The sequence below is a fragment of the Physeter macrocephalus genome, chromosome 7 (genome assembly GCF_002837175.3).
Source record: "Physeter macrocephalus isolate SW-GA chromosome 7, ASM283717v5, whole genome shotgun sequence".
In the NCBI taxonomy this organism is placed as follows: Eukaryota; Metazoa; Chordata; class Mammalia; order Artiodactyla; family Physeteridae; genus Physeter; species Physeter macrocephalus.
Window position 1 is genome coordinate 11,671,082 of NC_041220.1, and position 18,543 is coordinate 11,689,624.

An 18,543-nucleotide genomic window follows, 5' to 3' on the forward strand; every position below is an offset into this window, starting at 1 on the left:
GTGGCCTCTCCCGTCGCGGAGCACAGGCTCCGGACGCGCAGGCTCAGCGGCCATGGCTCACGGGCCCAGCCGCTCCGCGGCACGTGGTATCTTCCCGGACCAGGGCACGAACCTGTGTCCCCTGCATCGGCAGGAGGACCCTCAACCACTGCGCCACCAGGGAAGCCCAGAGGGGTGTTTTTATTAACTTTGTTTTCAGTGTTTGAAAGGCAGGTTCTCTTGTGACCCTATATATATGATTATATGCCTGCACTATTTCACTAGCTATCCAGGTGTTGCAGATAACATGCTACTTTAAAGTTAACATAAGATTACATGAGGTCAGTTATTTAGGTAGAGCTGCAAAATACATTGTCAATTATTATATATTTTGTGTTTTCCAATCTCTGCCCTGCCGTCCACTCCTACCATATTCCTATTTATTTTTTCTCTTTTATCACTTGTTCATAACAGTCTCTCCTTGTTTACTCTGATAGAATTGTGTTTCCTTTATTTTTTAATCTTTTAACGTTTCCATTTACAAGAATGAGGAAACAGCTTGTAAATCATAAAGGAAAGCCCTCCAGAGAGGACCTCCAGAAGTCTATAAATAGAAAGAGTCATAATGACTCAGTACCAATTCTGATATGTTTTTGTAACTAGTAGCCAAGAACTATGTTCATAATTTTACCTGAAGAATTATGTGGGGGTTTGTGAGTTAGAAATTATTATTTGATTTTTTAATCTGCATTTCTGATTCCAGCATAAGATCGTTTTCAAGGTGATTTACAGTCTCCACTTGCCTTTCATTACTTGGCACTTGATTTCTGTTCATACAAGTCTTAAAGAAGGAGGTGATTCTGATTCAGGCAAAAATAAATTATAGAATATATGGGACTGGAGTCAGCTAACTGAATTTGGGACAAATTAACCAAATATTCATGTATCTAGATCTAACTTTCCAAATTTAGAAAATAAAAGTAGAATAAGATAATTTTTAAGGGACTTTTATATTTGTATTTCTGATTCTCCAGTAGGTTATATAATGAAAATATAAATATTCCTTTTACACATTGAAATGAGCTATTTTAAAAATTAGCTTATATATTTTTGTACAACTATAATGAGTCATAATTTACACTAATTCTACCAATTTGCAGTTTGTCCATATATTCTGGTGATCTGTATAACAAATCGTCTCAAAATGTAATGGTGTAAAACTGTACTTTTATTGTGTTCACAATTTTTTAAGTCAGGAATTTGGGAATGATTCAACTCGGGCAGTTATGGTGAGATATTGGTTGGGGCTTTGGTCACCTAAAGACTCCACTGGGCTAGATATTCAAGATGACTCACTCTCGTGGCTGGCAATTGATTGTGAGTTTCCTTAAGCAGCTGTCAAAGGAAGTGAAATGTAGCTTGTACTTCTCAGCATGACTGCCCTGTTCTTTCTGCAAGGGAGGAACCTGAGAGGAGCATTCTAAGAGAGCAGTCCTGGAAACTGAAATCTGATCTAGCCCTGAGAATCACTCAGTTACTTCCATTGTATTCCCTTGGTCAAGCAAGGCCATAAGACCAACCCAGATCCAAGGAGAGAGCATTAGATTCCATCTTTAATTAGGAATAGTAGCAAAGGATTTATAGCCACTTTTAATCTACCATACTATGAGTTCCATATTTATGAGTAATTATCAAATTAGGAAATATAGAATTGAATTTTAGTCCTAGAATTAATTATACTTGACTGAGAAACAGAGGATGCCATAATTATTCAATTATATATTTTCATAAGTAATATGCATTTAAATAAGCACAAGGTTAAATTGCTTACCTTAGCCTAAGGGTTAATGGAAAACCTTATTTTAAAAACCAAGATACTAAAATCCTGTTAATTCTACATATCAACAGGATTTCTAACTCAATAGATCATCCTATCAAATATGTCCGAGAATTTTGCAAATATGTTGAGGGAATATCGATTCATCTGAGAGTAGCCTTCATTTTAGTAAGTATTGTTTTCATCTTGTGTGTTAGACAGATACTTCTATGAATTTTGCCACATGTACATATAACAACTAAAAACAAAACTCTAGGTAACTATGATTCATTTGCAAAGTCATTCATAGAGAAGGATTTTATAAATTTGCTTCTGATGACATACAATGAATACTTAATATGTTATTCCATAAATAAGTGCAAATGATATATTAGCACCTACCTGGTTTAAAGCTGTGAGATTAAAAACTTCTTGAAAAAGCTTCCCAGGGAAAAAAAATCAGAGAATTTTGTAAAGTGAGCATGATTTTGGAAAGCCAAGTTTCTTTACAATTCCTATTAGCCACAGTATAGGTAAATCTTCACTTTAAATGAATTCATTGACAAAATATTACTTAATATACAAAAATATTCCCGCTAATTATTCAACAAAAAACAGTTGGAGTAGATTCTGGCTGAGGCTCAGATCCCCTTTCAATAAAGGACTCACTGCCCAGCTGAAAGTCCTATGGTTAGCTGACTGTCTCCAGCTGAACTCAAGCTCTTCACTTGGTAGTGTGAGACAATGAATAACGTGACAGCAGCTGAGATCTAGTTCGTGAGGCAGCTCCCAACCAATGACTGAACAGGGAGTGGTACAAGAGCCCACCCACTTTCCTCCACACGGGATTTCTCTCCTAGGCAGGCTTGGCGCTGGAGCTCCTCGTGTAGCTGGTAGCAGATTTGTCAGGTATGAATCGTGGTCCAATGTCCTTCTGTCCAATTCTGATTCTTCTTTTCTTTTCACATGGGTTTATTCTTTAATAAACCTTTTGTACTCTTAACTCTACCTCAATATTTGTTTCCTAGAGAAAATGTGACAATATTTTATTTTATGAAGGGAGTTAGTTTTTCTTAAGTGGGATATTGGGCAAGACTGGGAATATAAGCAGTAATACAGTAGAGTTTTTGTCATCAGATAGTTTATAGTCTGGTGTTATCAACCTCCGTGATAATGTCCATGGCGCTCAAAGAAGTTAATTAGCTAGTGCAAAGCCACAGAGAGGGGTCATGGTGGTACCAAGGATTTGACCTTAGATGTCTCTGATTCTAAGGGACATGATGATTTTCTAACCTACCTTTTAAGCCTGCAAACTTTTTCTTTGCATTATGGAGCAAGCTAAGCTTTTTTACCGTTAACATTGTAACATTAATATTTAGAATCTATGAAAATAAATATTAAAATGTTGGGTATAAACTCTACCCATGAAAGCCCATGATTTAGGGAAGAAACAGGACTACTATGAAATAAAAGGAACAGACAGAGATAATTAGTACCTCCCAATCAGCTGGCTGTCAGCAAATGAAAGGAGATATTAGTAAATTTGAATCATATGTTCTACATTGCTTAAAATAGAAACAAATTAACACCATGAGAACCAGAATAAACAAATACTCTGTTTATTCTAATCCATTAGCTGTTTTCTCCCTTGCCAGCTCAGGTAAGGTTACCAGATTCAGAAAAAGTGGGAATTCTCTTGTTTATACTGTTTATCTGCTCAGTTATTGGAAGCAAATGTGAATTTGAACATCTTCTGTGTGTCAGTTACAATGCTTGGTGCTGGTAATATGCTAATGAAATAGTCTATCTGCTCAAGTGGGTAAGGGAAACTAGTCTAATGAGGGAAGGAAACAGGCAAACAACGCTTGAAGTATTAGTACTGTATGAAATGATGTATGATTCAGACACTGTGGAGCATGCCGTCACCCTCAAGGGAAACATAACTCAGCCAACAAGGGAAGGCTCCCTGCTGGAATAAGGAATAATGCTTGAAATGCCTCCTAGATCATGGGAAATTGTGGGAGATAGAGAGATGCAGTGTAATCCAGAGATGTGCATGTGTAAAACAAGGAGACATGAAACAACATTCTGCAGCTCGATTCTGTAGGAATGAGCCCTGGTTGTAAGAAAGTTGGAAATGCAAAACTGACACTCCAGAAATATGCAAGTAGTTGAGAATGAAAGGCACCATATGCTATGCTAAAGAGTTTTGACTTTTTTTTTCCCTAAAGTGATTAGCTGTTACATTAAGAAATCATGTAATTAATTCCCAGTTAGGAAACTATCTCTGGCAGATAGGGAAGGTGATAGACATAGAACCAGTTCAGAGACTTAACTGCAGTAAGTCAGATAAGAAGCAGTGGATACCTAGAGTAAGTCCATGAAGAGTAGAAAGAAGTGAGTTCAGGAAATACCAAGGAAACAGATCAAAGAATTGGGTACCAGATTGGGTTCAGAGTGAGTGTGAGCTGAGTATGGGATGCTTTTCTAGCTATTTTAGGAAATAAGATAATGAGAGAAATAACTAGAAATGATTTTTGAAGTAGGAAAAGATGTTGAGATGAAGTTTGAGTTGGAATGTCCATGGGAAAATGCTGAGTATATGCTCAGGAAGTAGTTCTTTTTGTGGGTTGAAGCTTGGAAGATAAGTCTAGATTAAGCATTTGTTAGGTGAGAGTTTCCAGCGTAGACTAATAGAGGTCAGGGATGTGGATGTATTGTGTACGTGGGGACTGTAGCTGAATGTTCAAGCAGAGTGACAAGGTTAAATACCCAAAGACAGAGCTCTAGTGAAAGGGATAAATGTTACAGATATATCATTAAAAATAAAGACTATAACATGGCCATTCATTTGAGAATTAATATCTAATTATAAGAGGAATAAATGGGAGGTAAACTATCTCTTTTGAGGTATAGTTATTTTTATTCCACTGATTATGCACAGGAATGGGAGGACAGAATTTAGGATGAATCCCTGATTTCTGTCTTAGACAACTAAATGAACAAAGAGAAATCAAAAGAAAAGTCTATCAGAAAAAATGTATGTGTATGTATCATATATAGCATAGTATCTTTGGATACATTAGTTTGTTTTGCAACATAGAGTATATTATGAAAAATATCAGACTGTAGAGGAAATTTCAGTTTTATTAGTCATATGCAATTATCTCCCACTGCATGAAGCTAACCTATCAGGAGCAAAGTGAAAGGTCTAAGCGTATTATGCCGTCTCTTTGATGTTTTTATAGGATATAATGAAAGATGAATGTTCAATGTTGAAGCTGCAGCTGAAAGAGAAGGACGAACTAATTTCCCAACTTCAGGAAGAACTGGTAAGTGTGAACAATATTTGGCCCCACGGGTGTATTTTCCTTGCAAGGTTATTTGCTATAAACCCTACAACATATGAACACTAAAATTTTTAGTGATTTATAAACTGTTAGTGATTCAATCTGATTATCAATTTTATAATTCTACAGTAATGAAGATTTGACAGTCTGAAAAAGAGAATGTTTTATAATAGGTATTGAACTTTACATAATTCCAGAAACAGATTACTGACCCAGAATTAGGCATTTCAGGTGTACCTTTCAAAAATCGTGAAGGCTAAGGCCACGTTTTATTTTGTAAAGTGCAAGATTTAACTCCATACTGCCACACCTAGAGACACAATCATGTAATATGAAGCAAAGTACTCAATAATTTTGCTAACAAAAGCAAATTTTACTGTTACATAAAGGTACCAAAAATGCATTAACCTAATGAGATGTTTTGTTAATATAGATATTATATAAATCCCAAATTATCTAAAAATTATACAAAAATATGAAATGTATAGTTCATGTTTTCAGGGTGTTCTTTAGATGTGACATCATAAATGTATTAAATCATACTTTCATAACATGAAAACACATTTGGTAGGTAACAAGAATAGCAGTGGGCATTACTTTTTAAAGTATGTGTTCTCAACATATATATACATATATATATGGATAGTATTTTGCCATATAACACATTTGATCTGGATAGAAATAAAAAATGAGTTCTCCAAAACAAAACTGAGGAAGTAATGAGAAATTTTTAAAAATTAATCATTCTTAAGAATACCAATAAAATAAAGACATACTATACAATAAGAGGCCCTGACTCATTATCAAGATCCAAAAACAAACCCTAGTCAATAATGTTCTTTATGATGATTTCATATTTGACTACATTAACAACGCATTACGTAATTATTAAATAAATTAAATGACAAAACATTTTATAGACCATCAAGCTTTTGAGAACTTTTCTGAAAACATATTAGTGAGATAGCATACAAATTTAGAGTACATTTTATTGACTCTTGACAACTGACAACAGTTTTACTGAAACTTGACCTTTAGACTGTGTTTCATGACTGGGTTTGATGCTGATTATTGGTCCCATGAGCATATTATTGTCACTTTAGAAACCCATTGACCCGTATCTATTACTTAAGATAGTAATAGAATTACAGACAAAAGGAACATGTCTTACGTTACTGGGAATAACCTTTTATAAGTAAGTAATTTATTTATAATATGAACTTTATTACATAAAGAGAACATTACTATATATAACTGTATAGGTATGTATTATGTAATCAAGCTTTATCTTTGAGTTGACTAAAATCATATGTAGATATTTATAAAGGGATGCCTAGAATTATTAGTTTTAACACAGCAGAAAATGTATTCACTTTGCCGGAAAATGCATATTTTGGATAATTAACTCAGAAAGAAGTGTTCATTTTTTTCCCCCAACATTAGTTATGATCAGATTTAAAACTTAGCCTATACAAGAAATCAGACCTTCATTTGTTGAATGAAATGAGAAAGAAAATGATTACTTCCAGAGCCAATGTTACATAGCTATAATTAAGATAATTTAGTGCCCCTCCCTCCAAAAAAGTCCTCTGTTGGTTGATCTAGTAAAATGAGATGCAGGTGTTTTCTTTTGCTTGGTTTTTGTTTTTGTTTTAAACTTGAATTACCCAAATTGACTTCTTAGCTTCTAAAATTTCCCAGGTAACAATCAAGGTAGCATTTTAATTTTGTGCTGTGTAGTTTGCATAGTCATCTTAAATAGTTCAACAAAGGAGAGTGTTAACTTTTGAAAATAGTTTGTTTCATTAAAGAAAACTGTAGCTAAAGAAAAAAGTGTATAGGTGATTTAGGAACTTAGGAAGAAGAAACATGGTTAAAAGAAAAAGTCATCATTAAAACTGGACTTGGAGCATGGACAAGGTGGCAGTCACATAAAAGTAATATAAACCACTTGGATCCACTGAAAATTAGGTCCTAGTATTTCTGATTCTGATAATAAGTGACTTGTGACATTCTGACAAAGTAGACATTAAATTTAACATTTTCAAATTTAGATAGGTAAAGTTTAAATTTCAGAACATTTTAGGAACCAGTTTCCTGTAGCCTGCTGTAATCACAATCTGTAAGAATTTAGTTTCATTTTATTATGGGTTTCTCATTTCTTAACCACTGCTATTATCATAAGCAGTTTACCTGCATATACACTATAAATCAAATTTAGATGTAATTATACCAATAAAGAATTTATATCCAACTTAATAAAGTTATTTTAATATAATTTAGCCTTACTCTGATATTTTCAGTTTAAAAAAGTGTAGTGTGGGGTTGGCGGCGAAAGAAGTTTTTATACCACTTAAACATTTTTTTATTGAGGTAACATTGGTGTATAACATTTTATGTTTCACGTGGACAGCATTACATTTCTGCTTCTGTACAGACTACAGCGTCCTCCCCATCAGAAATTTAGTTTCCGTCTGTCACCACAGTTGATTCCCTTTATTCATTTTGCCCTCTCCCAGTGCTTCTTTCTCCTCTGGTAACCAATACTCTGTACTCTATCTACGTATGTTTTTGTTTGGTTTGTGGTGTGTGTGTGTGTGTGTGTGTGTTTTGTTAGTTTTTTGATATTCCACATATGAGTGAAATCATATGGTATTTGTATTCTCCATCTGACTTTTTTTACTTAGCATAATACACTCTCAAGGTCCATCCATGTTGTCATAAATGGCAAGATTTCATCTTTTTTTTTATGGCTGAGTGGTATTCCATTGTGTATAGATACAATATCTTCTCTACTCATTCGTTCATTGATGGACACTTAGTTTGTTTCCATATCTTGGCTATTGTGAATAATGCTGCAGTGAACATAGGGGTAAATTTATCTTTTCGAATTAACGTTTTCATATTCTTTGGATAAATACCCAGAAGTGGTGTTACCAAACTCAGGTTTGGCTGCTCGCCGCTCAAAAGCTGATAATCCAAGGGGCAAGTGTCAATAGAAAGGAAAGTGCTTTAATCAGAAAAGCCTGCAATCTGGGGAGAAGGTGGACTACTTGTCCTGAGTCCAACTCCAAATATTCTGCTCAGTCATGACAGTTTTTAAAGGGGAAAAAGGGGGAAGAATCTCAGTGAATCGTTGAGGCAGAAGGTTGGTTTCTGCATCATTCTCCCTTGCGTGCAGACTGTCTGACAGTCTTCACATGTTATCTTGCCTGTGTGATCTGCCTGCAGGATTGCTAAGGGGGCTGTGGCAGGTAGAGAGCCACTCATTTTTTAACTGCTTAATTTTTCATTCTTTTTATCCACGAAAAGAATCAACAGGCATAGTGTACATGTAGGAGAGCGTAAGTCAGGAGTTAGGTTAAATTGCCTACTGATCTCATTCCTATAATTAGGTTCTCTTAAAGTGAGAGGGGAACAGAAATGGGCAAACAGGAAAGGGGCAGAAGAGCTGCTTTCAGTGGGATAATTGGAGCATATGGTAGTTCTATTAACTTTTTGTGGACTCTCCATGCTGTTTTCCATAGTGGCTGCACCCACTTTCATTTCCACTAACAGTGTATGAGAATTCCCTTTTCTCCACATCCAGCCAACAATGTTGTTTCTTGCCTTTTTGATAATAACCATTCTAACAGGTGTGAGGTAATAACTCATTGTGGTTTTGCTTTACATTTCCCTAGTATTTGGTGATATCGAACGTCTTTTTATGTGCCTATTTGGCCATCTCTATACCTTCTTTGGAGAAATGTCTATTCAGCTTCTCTGCCCATTTTTAAATTGGGCTGTTTTATAATATTGAGTTGTATGCATTCTTTATATATTTTGGATATTAACCCCTTATCGGATATATGATTTGTAAAGTTCTTCCCCCATTCAGTAGCTTGTGTTTCATTTTGACAATTTTCCTTTATTGTGCAGGAGATTTTTAGTTTGTAGTCCAATTTGCTTATTTATCCTCTTGTTTCTAGATATGTCTCCTCAGACAAGGGAAAGATATTGCTATGACTAATGTCAGTGTTTTGCTTATGTTTTCTCCTAGGATTTTTATGGTTTCGGGTCTTACATTCAAGTCTTTAATCCACTGTGAGTTGATTTTTGTGTGTGGTGTGAGATAGTGGTCTAGTTTCTTTTTTTGTACATGGCTGTTCACTTTTCCTAGTACAATTTGAAGAGACTCTCCTTTCTCCATTGTATATTCTCTGCTCCTCATCATAAATTGTGTCCATATACAGGTGGATTTATTTCTGGGCTCTCAATTCTGTTCCATTGATCTATGTATCTGTTTTTCTGCCAGCACCATGCTGTTTTGATGACTATGGCTTTGCAGTAGTTTGAAATCAGGAAGTGTGATAACTCGAGCTTTGCTCTTTCTTCTCGGGATTGCTATGGCTATTCGGGGTCTTCTTTGGTTCCATGTTAATTTTATTGTTTTATTTTTGTTTTATTTCTGTGAAATGTCTTGGGATTTTGATAGGGATCAAAATTGAATTGAATCTACATTGAATCTGTAGATTGCTTCAGATTATAGGGACATTTTAACAATGTTAACTTTTCCAATTCATGAACACAGAATATGTTTACATTTGTGTCTTCAATTTCTTTAACCTCTTTGGTTAAATTTATTCCGAGGTATATTATTCTTTTGTTATCTTATTACATGGGATGGTTAATTTCTTTCTGCTAGCTCATTGTTAGCACACACAAGTACAACAGATTTTTATGTTTTTGTACCCTACAATCTTATTGTATTTGTTTATTCCTAACTTTTTTTGTAGAGTCTTTAGGGTTTTCTGTATATAAAAAATCATGTCATGCACAAATAGTGACAGTTTCACTTCTTCCTTTCTAGTTTGGATGTGTTTTATTTATTTTTCTTGCCTAATCTCTCTGGCTAGATTCAATAATATGTTGAATAAGAGAGTAGGCATCCTTTGCTTATTCTTGATTTTAGAAGGATAGCTTTCAGTTTTTCACCATTGACTGCAATGTTAGCTGTGGGTTTATCATGTATGGCTTTTATTATGTTGAAGTATCTCTTCCTTCTATAACCACTTTATTGAAAGTTTTTTTTATCATAAATGTGTATTGAATTTTGTCAAATGCTTTTTCTGCATGTATTGAGATGATATGGCTTTTATCCTTTTGTTAATGTACTGTATCATTAGGTTTTTGGGGTTTTTTTGGTTGTCTTTAGTGGATATTAAACTACATTTCTGGAATAAATCCCACTTGATCATTGTGTGTAATCATTTTAATGTATTATTGTATTTGGTTTGCTAATATTTTGTTGAGGATTTTTACATCTATGTTCATAGGAGATATTGGCCTGTAATTTTCTTTTTATGTGTCTGATTTTGATATCATTTGGTAAGATGAATTAGCATGCATTCCTTTCTCTTCAATGTTTTGGAAGAGTTTGAGAAGGATGAGTATTAAATCTTAATCTTTGGTAGGATTCAGCTGTGAAGTTGTATAGTCCTGGGCTTTTGTTTTTTGGGAGGTTTTTGATTACAGTTTCAACTTCTGCACTGGTTGTATGATTTGAAGAATGTGTCCTTTTATTCTCGGTTGTCTTCTGTATTTCTGTGGTATCTGTTACCATTTCTCCCTTTCTGACTGTATTAAGGCCTTGCTTTTTTCTCAGTGGATCTAGCTAAAGACTTGTAAATTGTTTTTCAAAGAACCAGCTCTTAGTCTGAATCTTTTGTATTGTCTTTTTAGTCTCTATTTCATTTATTACCACTCTATTTATTTCCTTCCTTCCACTGATTTGGGGCTTCATTTGTTCTTTTTCTAGTTCCTTTAAGTATAAGATTAGGTTGTTTATTTGAGTTTTTTCCTGTTTCTTGAGGAAAGCCTGTCTTGCTATAAACTTCCCTCTTAGTACCACTTTTGCTGCATCTCATAGATTTTGGCATGTTTTCATTTTCATTTGCCTTCAGGTATTTTTTTTTTAATTTATCCTTTGATTCCTTCTTTGACCCAATAGTTGTTCTGTAGCATGTTGTTCAGTCTTCACTTAATTGTGACTTTTCCAGATTTCTTCTTGTAATTGATTTTTAGTTTCATAGCATTATGATTGGAAAAGATGCTTGATATGATTTCAATATTCTAAATTTATTGACCTGTGTCTCAACATATGGTCTTTCCTTGAAGGTTCCATGTATAGTTGAAGAATGTGTATTCTGCTGCATTTGGATGGAACATTCTGTACAAATCTATCAAATCCAATTAGTCTAACATTTCATTTAAGGCTGTTTCCTTGTTGACTGGATGATCTATCCATTCATGTGAGCGGGGTGTTTAAAGTCCCCTGCTATTATTATATTGCTGTAAATTTCTCTCTTTAGGTCTGTTTATAATTGTTTTCTATATTTTGATGGCTCACATGTTAAGTACATATATATTAATAACTGTTACATCTTCTTGATGAATTGTCCCCTTTATGATTATGTACTGTCCATCTTTCTCTCATTACCCTTTTTGTCTTGAAGTCTGTTTTGTCTGAGTGTGGCTATACTTCTTTCTTTTGGCTGCCATTTGCTTGGAGTATCATCTTTGATCCTTTCAGTTTGAGCCTATGTTTGTCTTTAGAGCTGAGATGTTGCCTGGAGGCAGCATATATTTGGATCTTGTTTTTTAATCTATCCAGACGCTCCCTTTTGATGAGTTCAGTTTATTTACATTTAGGGTGATTATTGATGAGGACTTAGTACTGCCATTTATCTTTTGTTTTCTGGTTGCTCTATATCTCCATTGTTTTCTCTTGTGTTTCTGTAGGACATTTTAGTTTGATGGTTTTCTATGATTTCCTCCATTTTCTTGTTTTATGTCTCTGCTCTAGATTTATGTTTTGTAGTTACCAAGAGGTTTGTATAAAATGTCTCATAGACAGAATGAACAGTCCTTTTTTCTGCTAATAGCATCTTCATTTGCCTATACAGGTTCCATCCTTTTCCCTCTTCCCCTTTTCTGTTTTTGTTGTCTCAAATTATCCTTTTTTATGTTGTGAGTTTGTTACCAAATTAAAGTAGCTATGTTTTTTCCACCCTTTTAACCTTTATGCTATTATAATGTATTAAAAACCTATTCTGATAGAGTTGCAGTTTTCTGATTCTATCACCTTACTCAAAGTTGTGTGTGTTTTGTCATCTTGTTTGTGGTAGAAGAGCTCCTTTTGACAGTTATTATAAGACAGGTTTAGTGGTGAACTCCCTCAGCTTTTGTCTGGGAAGGTCTTTAATTCTCTTTTGTATCTGAATGAATGATAAATTTTCTAGATAGAGTGTTCTTGGCTGGCACTTTTTATCTTTCAATATTGAGTATGTCATTCCACTCCCTCCTAGCCTGTGGAGTTTCTGCTGAGAAGTCTGCTGATAGCCTAATGTGGGTACCTTTGTAAGGAACCTTTTTTCCTTTATTCCCTGACTGCCTTTAAAATTCTTTCTTTGTCATTGACTTCTGACAGTTTTAATGTAATGTGTCTTGGAAAAGGTCTTTTTTGCACTGAGGTAATTAGGTGATCTCTTAGCTTCATGTGCTTGTACATTCAGTTCCTTCACCAGGTTTGGAAAGTCCTTAGCTATTACTTCTTTAAACTCTGATCTCTTCTTCTCCTTCTGGGATACCCATTATCCTAATATTTTCCCTTCCTAATAGAGTCAGCAATTATAGAATTTGCTCATTTAAAAAAAATCTTAATTCTTTCCTCTTCTACTTGTATCATTTCTAGATATCTATCTTCAAGCTTGTGACTACTCTCCTCCATATGGACTGTTCTATTTCCAGTACTTTCTAATGCATTCTTCATCTCATTTATTGAATTCTTCTGCTCCAGAATTCATTTGGTTATTTGAGTTTCGGTCTCTTTAGTAAAGTATTCCTTCTCTTCATTAATTTTCTTCCTGAGCTCATTGAACTGCCTTTCTGAGTTTTTTTCTTGTGGCTCATTGAGTTTCTTCCTGAAAGCTATTCTGAATTCAATCAATTAGATTACAGTATTCCATGCCTTTAAGGTTGGTTTCTGTAGAATTGTCACTTTGATTTTTGTTGTGCAGTGTTACTGTGGTTCTTCAAGGAGCTCGAGTTCTTACTATGCCAGCGCTTCTGTAGTAACAGACACCTTTCTTTAGATAAAGCTGGTTTTTGTTTTTGTTTTTTTTAAATTGATTCTAATGATTCAACAGGTTAGAAATTAGAGGCCTTTCCTATTTTTCAGTAAGTGGCACTAGAGCACAAGCTGCTTTGGTTTGTTACCCAAGCTGCCTCTGGTTATCTATGAGAATGGGTACTTACACCCTCCACCATGTTTGTCAGAAGTGTCACCCAGTGCCCTTAGTATTATTATTTGCGTCTTTGTGGGCATTGCTACCCTGCTGTTGCGGTGCTACTGTTTCCAATATCTGGGGCACTGGGGTGGTGGGCTCTTCTGTTGAGTCTGAATCACAGGCTCTGATGCCTCATGGGGAGGAGGTGAGTTGGGGGAAGAGCCCAGATCACATGGGTGCTTCTGTCATGTCTGGTATCGTCAGGCTCAGGGGCTCTGCTGCTGTGGGCAGGGGGTTGGGAGGCCAGAATCATGGGCGCTTCTCCGGCTAAAGGGATGGGGTGCCAGCCTTGCTGCTGCTACTGCCCAGTTACCTGTGGTGACTGGGGCCAGGAGGACGGAGTCTTGTCCCATCTCCCCTACTGCTACCAGCTTCTCTGGGGCTGTGGGCTCAGGCACCATCTCCACTGTTCCCCGGGTCCCGCCACCTCTGTGTTCCAGACCACCCACCTTTAGGTGTACAGATGTGTGTAATTACCTGGCCTCCTGTTTTTGTTGGGCAGAGGTACGTTTTGAGTTATGGGTGTTTTACTGACTGTAGATTAAAGGGAAGAGACCAAAAAAAACTTGCTTCATTACAATGATGACGTTACTACAAAAGAGATGTTTTTAAAGGCAAGATCTTTGGTTAATTTTTTTTATCTTGTAGAGCAGGGTTCCTCAACACCACTGTTGACATTTGGGTCAGATTGTGCTTTATAACTCGTCCTGTGCAATGTCAGATATTTAGCAGCATGCCTGACCTCTCCCCTCTAGATGTCAGTAGTACCCTCCAGGCAATGCCAAATGTCCCTGGAAGCAGATTTGCTCCCAGTTGAAAACCATTGCTTTAGAGGTATATTATACTGCAGTCCCCAGTTAGATGTTGATCCAGTATCATACAATTTATCTGTTGGTACTCAGTAAAAAGTTCTGCAGAAGGGCTGGATCTCTCTTTTACTATCACATAAATAGCTATTTGAATGCTGTTTTAGGCCACTAGGGCTGCCATAACAAAATACCGTAGACTGGGTAGCTTAAACAGAAATTTATTTGCTCACAGTCCTGGAAGCTAGAAGTCCAAGATCAGAGTGCCAGCATGGTTGGGTTCTGGTGAAAGCTCTTTTTGGCTTACGGATGGCTTCTAGCTGTGTGTTCGTGTGGTTTCTGCTGAGTGCATGTGCACGGAGATGAGGGGAGGGAGAAAGGGGGTGTAAGTTTTGTTCCTTCTTATAAGGGCACTGATCTCATCATGAGGACCCAGCCCTCATGACCTTGTCTAAGCTTGCACATCTCCCAAAGACCCCTATCTCCAAATACCATCGCATTGAGTGTTAGGGCTTCACCATATAAACTTGGGAGAGATGCCATTTAGTCCATAGCACATGCTGTTCATGTTCATTTCTGTTTAATAGCAAGTAAAAAATGGGACAAAAGTCTATTATTTTTCAAGCATTAAATGTGCATTTCAAACTTCATTCTTTCTCTACTGTATGACCTCAGAATTATTACCTTGGTTCTTTTCTTTCTTGCTGGGTAGGTGGACTTTACAAAGCACAAATATACTTAGAAACTCAATTTTTATTTTAGATTATATATTAATATTTGAGCAAATTATCTACATTATTAACTGAATTTATAACATGAGTGTATTTTGTAGTCATACTTTCAGTTTATCCCTTTCTATTCTTTTTAAAAAAACATAATGGTTTGTAACTTGGGAATAATTTCAAGATGTTTGAAATTATTATCCCTGAAATTTGTGTGTATCATTTACATCAGTGAGATTTACTGAGTTTTTTTTAAACAGATAATCATTTGTACACTTTAGAATGTCTAAGGGGATATTAAATATTAGAATATCAGAGTGTTCTAGGGTTGTATATGTGGTGGGGCAAGTAATTGGGGAAAACGAGGGATATAGTCTTTAGGCAAGAGTTTTTGGCATGATAAATAGGAAGGAACTAGTTCTTATATGGGACATTTACTCTCAACTGCTTTGTAATAGAAAAAAGTCTCCTGCACTGCTATGAGGTAATGTGAAGGGCACTTGCTAGCCATATCTATGTGACATGGACTATGTAAATAGTATTTTTTATTTTGATAGTTATACCTTGTATTGGTTTTACAAAATGTGTCCAAAAAAATTTGGAATAACTCAAACAACATTTGAAATTATCTCCTCAACTTTAAGACATCTTTCCCGTTAAATGAGATCTTTAAAATGATTTTACTTCTCTTCCCTCCCTTAGAAACTGATATGAATTTTACTGAGCTTGTTGAGGACTTAATGATTTTAGTACTTTTAGTTGGTTTTCCCTTGAAACATTTTCTTTCAAAAGAATTGTTTGTGACTTATATTTGTAAATACATAGTGACAATATTTTCTATTAGATTTAAATTATGTATAGTATAAGATTTATTATTACAGATCACTGTTTCCACTCCTCTTGATCTTTCTCCATTTTATGGACTCTTCTGATTCTTTTATGGCTTGGTTAGAATCCTTTCCCAAGTATTAAGATGGGGTATTAAAGATGTAGTCTCTAAATCTTTGAATATCTCTTTACCTTGAAAGATGAAGGATACTGCTATAGATTGAATTGTGTCCCCCAAAATTCACATGTTGAAGTGCTACTCTCCCATGTGACTGTGTTTGGAGTATGCTTTTAGGAGGTCATTAGGTTAAATGAAGTCATAAGGGTAAAGTCCTAATTCAGTAGCATTAGTGGCCTTGTGAGAAGAAGAAAAGAGAGAAATCTCTCTTTCCATGCATGGGTGCTGAGGAGAGTCCATATGAGCATACAGCAAGAAGGCAGCCGTCTACAAGCCACAAAGAACTCTTGCTAAAACCTGACCATGCTGGCACCTTGGTTTTTTGTTGTTCACGTGTCATTGTGTCATATAACATTTCTATTGCACATGAAGTGGCCTGTCCTTCATGTTTTGCTTTCTAAGGTCTTTGTTCCTCTTAAGATCCACTATTATTTTCTTTTACTTATTTCTCAGTACTAAGGTAAAAGTTATGAAAAATGTAACCCTCAGATAGTCAGAGGCCCACTAGAATCTGCTTCTGCTGGCTGGTGACAACAAACAAATTTGAAGGATATTGGACAATAGTTTTTCTTCTGTGACACTCTCAGGTTTCCTCAGTTACAAATGGTAAAACACTGTTGGCCAATCTGGGTGGCTGCTCTGCAGTTTTCCCAGCCAAAAATATTCTGTAGATGCTCCTAGAATGAGACATCAGTAAAGTATCACCCTTCTGCCAAGGTTGGATATTTTCCATCAGTACTGTTCTCTCCAGAACCTTTTGATTTCTCATTCTTGCCCAGGCATATTAACTGCTAGTCTCATTGGCTCCAGTTAAGCCCAGAAGATAACAAAGTCTTGAGCCTGCTCTCTTCTTCCAACACCCATCAGAACCTGAATTCTTCCACGTGTGCCTCCGTGAGCTTTACTTTCCTGCCCCAGTCACTGCTTCACCTCAGGAGAAGTTAGTGTCAACTTGGGAGAAGGTGGTGTCAGAAAATTGTGTCCAGGATACCATCTTCTCTTGAGACTTTCTTCATGCATCCTCTAAAACCCAAAATGGTAACTGTATTATGCAGTCTCCCCCTCCACAATGTACTTCTTAGCAAAAGTTCAGTGACAGCCACATCACGTGAAGCCCCAAGGCATGTACCAGGTTTGGTCAACTTTATTTTGGGTTAGAAAATAAAAAATAGAGAAAAGGAGGAATTTCTCCAATTCATCTGTCTGTAACCTTACCTTTCTTTAACTTGAAGAGGAAAGTGAGCCAATATAGTGATATTAAATATCAGGATGCAAGTATCTAGCCTCATTGACTATGTAACTGGATGTAGCTATTCTTTTCTTCTTCTGGCCTCAATTTTTCAATTGTCAACTAATACCATAATATTAAAAATAGAAACTGACTATTCACCATAGGTGAATTTGGTAAATAATGTATTTATATAGCTTCAGTATATATTATAATGTATATTTACATGGCTATATATTTATAAAATTAAGTGCTGGGCACTGTATATGGTATGAATATGATATACAAATATAGGTGCAAAGAAAATGTATAATTTCTTTAGGTAATATGAGTATTCAGTTTCTATTATGAAATTTGATAGAGCTTCATTTTAATAACAAATATATATTTTACAATCAGAAAAAATCAGACATATCTGTTTGGAAAAGAAGAATTTGAATAGAGTTTAGTGGTTTTCATCCTGTGGTTTTTGTGGGTTGGAATATCTTAGTCTGTTCAGGCTGCTATAACAAAATATCATAAACTAAGTGGCTTAAACAACAGACACTTGATTACAGTCCCAGTAGCTGGAAGACCAAGGTCAAGGTGCCATAGATTCAGTGGTGAGGCTTTCCTTCCTGCTTATGTCTTCACAAGCCTTTCCTTGGTACATGCACAGAGCTCGAGAGAGGGTACGGGTTGGGGAGGGCAGAGAGACCTTGTGACTCTTCCTCTTTTTGTAAAAAGCGCTAATCCCATCATGAGGGACTCAAGTTTATGACCTAACCTAAGGCTAATAACTTCCCAAAGCTTCCACCTTCAAGTACCATCACATTGAGGGTTAGGACTTCAGCATATGAATTTGCGGGGACATATATGTTTAGTTTGTAAGAGGGAAACATGAGTATCAGTGAGGTCTTACGGAATTCAACCCCTCATCACAGCCACTTAATGACAGCAGTTATAAATGTACTGTGTTTTTAATATCGTAATTCTCTCTCAGATTCTAGTTCACAAAATGTCACATGTGAGAATAGAAATCAACCAAACCCAATAACCCAGACAAGATGACTGCTAGGGGCTGCGGTGAATCATTACATCAGAGTAGGAAATGAAATGAAGCGGAGTGACATACATTGCACCGAGAATTCTTCAACACATCGACGGGGCAGGATATTAATTGAAAGCGTGGAAAAGAACCAACATTCAGAGTCAGAAATGAGTTTTTCTTTTAAATATAATGAAATATTTGGATATGTATTTAAATATGTTTATTATGTAGAATATATTGAGCTTTTTAGTATTAGAAATACCTCTCCCACTCAGCTCA

At 35.8% G+C, this 18,543-nt stretch overlaps 1 protein-coding gene across 19 annotated transcripts in view; it reads left to right on the forward strand.

Moving 5' to 3' along the window:
- CCSER1 (coiled-coil serine rich protein 1) overlaps positions 1-18,543 on the forward strand; it is a 1,341,341-nt gene that overhangs the window by 628,885 nt on the left and 693,913 nt on the right. For 18 of the 19 annotated variants that reach the window (XR_008617752.1, XM_055085805.1, XM_055085806.1 and 15 more), the window contains one exon: positions 5,044-5,127. Coding sequence is in view for 18 of the 19 variants with exons in the window: in XM_055085805.1 (XP_054941780.1) it covers positions 5,044-5,127 (84 nt within the window). In the remaining variant the exon portion in view is untranslated. Of the gene's footprint in view, positions 1-5,043; positions 5,128-18,216; positions 18,511-18,543 lie in introns of those variants that run through there. The other variant, XM_055085819.1, reaches the window with a different exon arrangement.